The sequence below is a fragment of the Oncorhynchus nerka genome, linkage group LG12 (assembly GCF_034236695.1).
Source record: "Oncorhynchus nerka isolate Pitt River linkage group LG12, Oner_Uvic_2.0, whole genome shotgun sequence".
NCBI lineage: Eukaryota > Metazoa > Chordata > Actinopteri > Salmoniformes > Salmonidae > Oncorhynchus > Oncorhynchus nerka.
This window is the reverse complement of record NC_088407.1, coordinates 52,620,925-52,626,924: the sequence shown is the minus strand read 5'-3', so window position 1 is coordinate 52,626,924 and position 6,000 is coordinate 52,620,925. Positions and strand designations below refer to the sequence as shown.

At 46.5% G+C, this 6,000-nt stretch overlaps 1 protein-coding gene across 3 annotated transcripts in view; it reads right to left on the bottom strand.

Annotated features, from left to right (window-relative positions):
* Nucleotides 1-6,000, bottom strand: part of LOC115138788 (estrogen-related receptor gamma) — a 112,242-nt gene that overhangs the window by 94,321 nt on the left and 11,921 nt on the right. For all 3 annotated transcript variants that reach the window (XM_065025641.1, XM_065025642.1, XM_065025643.1), the window contains exon 2: nucleotides 4,210-4,341. In XM_065025641.1, coding sequence (XP_064881713.1) covers nucleotides 4,210-4,341 — 132 coding nt within the window. The remainder of the gene's footprint in view (nucleotides 1-4,209; nucleotides 4,342-6,000) is intronic.

The window sequence follows — 6,000 nt, the reverse complement described above, 5'->3', positions numbered from 1 at the left end:
TGTGTGAGATGTGTGTGTGTCTAGCGCAGTGGGCTAACTGGTCACATCTGGCTGTAGTAAATCCAGCTAAAAGCCAGTGACTCATGATGCCTCTGATGATCTTCATACATCTACATTTATATGGTAATAGGAGTCTGCCAAGCATTTAACGCATTCCACTACATCTGAAGGGCAAGGCACTTCTATCACCCCATCCCAATCGCCCCACACACACACACGACCGCACGCACACACGCACACACATTTTAGTTCATATCTGCAGTGCCTCTTCACCTTTTACCACTATCTACCGTCTGTCTTTTATCTCTCTCTCTTTCACTTTCACCTCTTTCCCTTCATCTCTTCCTATTCTCCATCTCGTTCTCTGTGTCTTTCTCTCTCGTTCTCTCCCTCGTCTGTCTCTTCATTCAGTGTGGCAGGTTGAATAATTCAGGCATCCGGCTGGCCGCCCCAGAGTGTCCTGACCGTGGCAGCCAGGGCCCCTGCGTGGCAGACGGACTCTCTACCTCCACCTCTCTACAACAGGCAGACAGATGGCCCCGCTCTCTCACTCTCTCTACCTCCATCCCCCTCTCTACCCCTCTCTCTACCTCCTTCCCCCTCCTCTACCCCTCTCTCTACCTCCATCCCCCTCTCTACCCCCCTCTCTCTCCATCCCCCTCTCTCTCTCTACCTCTCTCTCTACTCTACCCCCTCTCTACCTCCATCCCCCTCTCTACCTCTCTCTACCTTCATCCCCCTCTCTACCCCTCTCTCTACCTCCATCCCCCTCTCTACCTCTCTCTACCTTCATCCCCCTCTCTACCTCTCTCTCTACCTCCATCCCCTTCTCTACCCCTCTCTCTACCTCCATCCCCCTCTCTACCTCTCTCTACCTTCATCCCCCTCTCTACCTCTCTCTCTACCTCCATCCCCCTCTCTACCCCTCTCTCTACCTCCATCCCCCCCTCTCTCCCCTCTCTCTACCCCTCTCTCTACCCCTCTCTCTACCCCTCTCTCTACCTCCATCCCCCTCTCTACCCCTCTCTCTACCTCCATCCCCCCCGCTCTACCCTCTCTCTACCTCTCTCTCTACCCCTCTCTCTACCCCTCTCTCTACCTCCATCCCCCTCTCTACCCCTCTCTCTACCTCTCTCGCTACCCCTCTCTCTACCCCTCTCTCTACCTCCATCCCCCTCTCTACCTCTCTCTACCTTCATCCCCCTCTCTACCTCTCTCTACCTCCACCTCTCATCCCGCTCTCTACCTCCATCCCCTCTCTACCCCCTCCATCCCCTCTCTACCTCTCTCTCTACCCCTCTCTCCATCCCCCCTCTCTACCCCTCTCTCTACCTCTGTCTCTACCCCTCTCTCTACCTCCATCCCCCCTCTCTACCTCTCTCTACCTTCATCCCCCTCTCTACCTCTCTCTCTACCTCCACCCCCTCTCTACCCCTCTCTCTACCTCCATCCCTCTCTCTACCCCTCTCTCTACCCCTCTCTCTACCTCCATCCCCCTCTCTACCTCTTGTCTCTTATCTCTTCCTCTTCTGCTTCTGTCTCCGTTCCACCTCGCCACACAAACACAATATCCCTTTTTCATTGCACCTCTTTCTATGTTCTCTCTCCTCTTTTTTCACTGTCATACAAACACTATTTCTTTCTTCTCTCCCTCTTTCTTCTCTCCCTCTCTCTTTCTCTCTCCCTCTCTCTTTCCTCTCTCTTTCTCTCTCCCTCCGTCTTCCTCTCTCCCCTCCCGCTTTCTCTGTGGTCACTAACATGCTCATTGAAGCAGTCAGACACAGCTGCAAAGGAAACAGACAACACCTAACCCTAGCCACATTCTAAACACAACCACAACCACTAACCCTAGTCACATTCTAAACACAACCACAACCACTAACCCTAGCCATATTCTAAACACAACCACAACCACTAACCCTAGCCACATTCTAAACACAAACACAACCACTATCCCTAGCCACATTCTAAACACAACCACAACCACAACCACTAACCCTAGCCACATTCTAAACACAACCACAACCACAACCACATTAACCCTAGCCACATTCAAACAAACACAACCACAACCATTCTAACCCACAGCCACTAACATTCTAAAACACAACCACAACCACTAACCCTAGCCACATTCCAAACACAACCACAACCACAACCACTAACCCTAGCCACATTCCAAACACAACCACAACCACTAACCCTAGCATTCCAAACACAGCCAAACCACTAGCCACATTCTAAACACAACCACAACCACAACCACTAACCCTAGCCACATTCTAAACACAACCACAACCACAACCACTAACCCTAGCCACATTCCAAACACAACCACAACCACAACCACTAACCCTGACCACATTCCAAACACAACCACAACCACTAACCCTAGCCACATTCTAAACACAACCACAACCACAACCACTAACCCTGACCACATTCCAAACACAACCACAACCACTAACCCTAACCACATTCCAAACACAACCACAACCACTAACCCTAGCCACATTCTAAACACAGACACAACCACAACCACTAACCCTGACCACATTCCAAAAACACAACCACAACCACTAACCCTAACATTCTAAACACACACAACCACAACCCAAACACAACCACAACCACTAACCCTAGCCACATTCTAAACACAACACAACCACAACCACTAACCCTAGCCACATTCTAAACACAGACACAACCACAACCACTAACCCTAGCCACATTCCAAACACAACCACAACCACAACCACTAACCCTAGCCACATTCTAAACAAACACAACCACAACCACAACCACTAACCCTAGCCACATTCCAAACACAACCACAACCACAACCACTAACCCTAGCCACATTGTAAACACAACCACATTTCGAACACACCCACAGTCACTTTCTTACCACATTATAAGTACTTAAACGTCACATGAATTCTTGTAACAAAGCATATCATCACTGCTAAAACAAATGAAACCAAAACATTTCAAACAAATGAAACCAAAACATTGTAAAAATCACAGTGATGAGTAAGCAATACATTTATATTTGAAATGGCCATTGCCACCCACGGGAAACAAAACAACACAACAACAAACAACCACTAAACAGGAGCAAGCCCCTGCTACACAACAACTAGCAACCCATTAAAGTGTCAACACAACTTAGTGTTGCTTCTGTACTGCTTCTAACCTCATCACAGACCCAGGGAGCGTTCAGGACGGGGCAATGTACTGAACGTAACAACAACATTCTACAACGTTGTTCCTTTCTGAACGCATTCCAGACCTTTTATCACTGTAACCTAAACCCACAGAGGGATAACCGCTATGATTCTGAATATCACAGGTGGGTTAGAGCGCAAGTATAGTCGTGCCCCCTACTTTTAAAAAGGCCTGGAGGGGTTGTGCTGTGGCAATACTGATAGTATTACAAACAAAGACATCACTCTCGCACACACACACACACACACACACACACACACACACACACACACACACACACACACACACACACACGCACACACACACGCACACACACACGCACACACACACACACACACACGCACGCACGCACACACATGCAGGTATGAAACAAACATATGTACAGTACATACAGGCCTACATGACACACACACACCCACATACTCAAACACACAACACACATACACGAACAACACATGTTATCTTAAAAAACAAATAAAGCAACACCGGCACAACGCCTCTCCCCCATGTGACCTATTTGTTGTGTGTATGTAATGACATGTATGTGGAACTGATAGATGCACACACACACACACACACACACACACACACACACACACACACACACACACTACCTGTTAATGTTTTTAAATGTATATCAATGGTGAAGTATTTTGTCTGTAATGTCTTATTCGTTATATATGTCAGACCCCGGTAAGACCAGCTGTCGCCATCGGCGTCAGCTAACTGGGATTATCATTTTTTAAAATTAAATCACATCAAATTATCTTCACACACAAACTAAGACATTCAGACATGGAAGAAACAGCAGTACTTTGAATTCGCTTTTGATGTGCGAGTGTGTGTGCGCGTGTGTGTGTGTGTGTGTGTGTGTGTGTGTGTGTGTGTGTGTGTGTGTGTGTGTGTGTGTGTGTGTGTGTGTGTGTGTGTGTGTGTGCGTGCGTGTGCGTGTAAGTGTGTGTGGCGTGTTTCCACTCTTACCTTGGGTTATAAAGTGCATGTGCGTCACGCATGTGAGTGGCATCGAGGTCGTATGTCTGTTGCATTCTCCACGCGCTGCCACATTTGCCGTACTTATCTTCACTATTAACCTGGGCCTTTGATAAGTTCATTCTACAACACAGAGAATCACAGGGGGACAGTGGGTCAGATAAGAGGCCAGCAGTCTGGATTGGGGGTTACACAGAAACAGTAGGCCTGACACTTCATACACAGACAGTCAGCCTGTACATAACGTAGTATTATCAAACTGGAAGCCTGGAGATTCTAGGGAGTACACAGAAACAGTAGGCCTGACACTTCATACACAGAAATGGCTGTAGAGGTGACCTGTGTAGTAAAAAGTCTTCCTGACGCTACCTTGAATCTATAGACCCTATAGAGATGCTACAGACAGAGGGTACAGGCTGTACAATACAGTATTCACGCCATGGGGTCTGATATACGACAACGACAGACAGTGCTTACCGACACTTTGAATGGCCTGAAGCTACGGTAACGTTTACGGACATCTGCGACAGTCCGCACGGACAGCGGAGGCCTTTAAGGTAAATGTTTAACGGCAGTATTTAACGGACAGTGTTACCTGGGAGACGTGTGTGTGTGTGTGTGTGTGTGTGTGTGTGTGTGTGTGTGTGTGTGTGTGTGTGTGTGTGTGTGTGTGTGTGTGTGTGTGTGACGTTAACAGAAGCCCTCCTGGACAGTTTTAATACGGTACCGGTATTACCAGTCTCAGGATAAAAAGCAAGGAAAGGGGAGGGACTAATAGCTGTCAATCAAAGCCCGCCTCTGCGTCAGGGAAGGATCTGTCTCCAGGGTGATAAGGTCACCCCTGGCAAGGGAATCAGAATCATCGCCCGCCCCCCCAACCCCCCAAAAAAAAATGGCAGATAGTCGAGAAGGTTTGACGTCATTTAGGGGAAACTGTGTGTGTGTGCTATTACATTTTCAGGTTCCCTACATTAAAAGAGAGAACACCGGGGAAAGATATTTAAACTAATAATAGGAAAAGCTTTATATTATGAGCTGAAAAAAATTAACAGTCAAAAAATAGACAGTCAAAAATAGACATTCAAAAATAGAACGTTATCTCTAGTAATTGAAAATATAAGCCAACATCTTAATTTGGATAATCAAATCAGTGGGATGTGCATAAAATGCTGTTTTCTTTCCACCTCTCTTTCCATGTTATTCAGTCAAAATGTTTTAAAAATGTATTTCACCTTTATTTAACCAGGTAGGCCCAGTTGAGAACAAGTTCTCATTTACAAAAAAATGGTCAATATGTGTACATTTATTTCCATCATATAACGGTACTCTGTTGGTGAAATTCAAAATGACATCAATGCATTTAATTGTATATTATAATAAACATATATTATATTAAAACATGAGAGAATGTGATGTTTCCGTAATCTTCTAATTCTGTGTAATATGTTGTGTTGTGTATGCGGCTACCTCTGTGTGTGCACCAATAATTACTGCCAAAACATGGCCCTCTGTCACACACTGGTAAAGACATGTTTACCACACAAACACAGACACACCACTGTTTGTGTGTGTGTGTGTGTGTGTGTGTGTGTGTGTGTGTGTGTGTGTGTGTGTGTGTGTGTGTGTGTGTGTGTGTGTGTGTATCTGTGTCTGCAGGCATGTGTGTACAGTATGCTTGTTTCCATGCCTGGCATGTGTTTGTGGCTCTCCGTGCATGTCCGTGTGTATATGTGTGTGTACAGGGAGAGAACACTCAGTCCTGATGGTGGTGTGCGTGTGTGG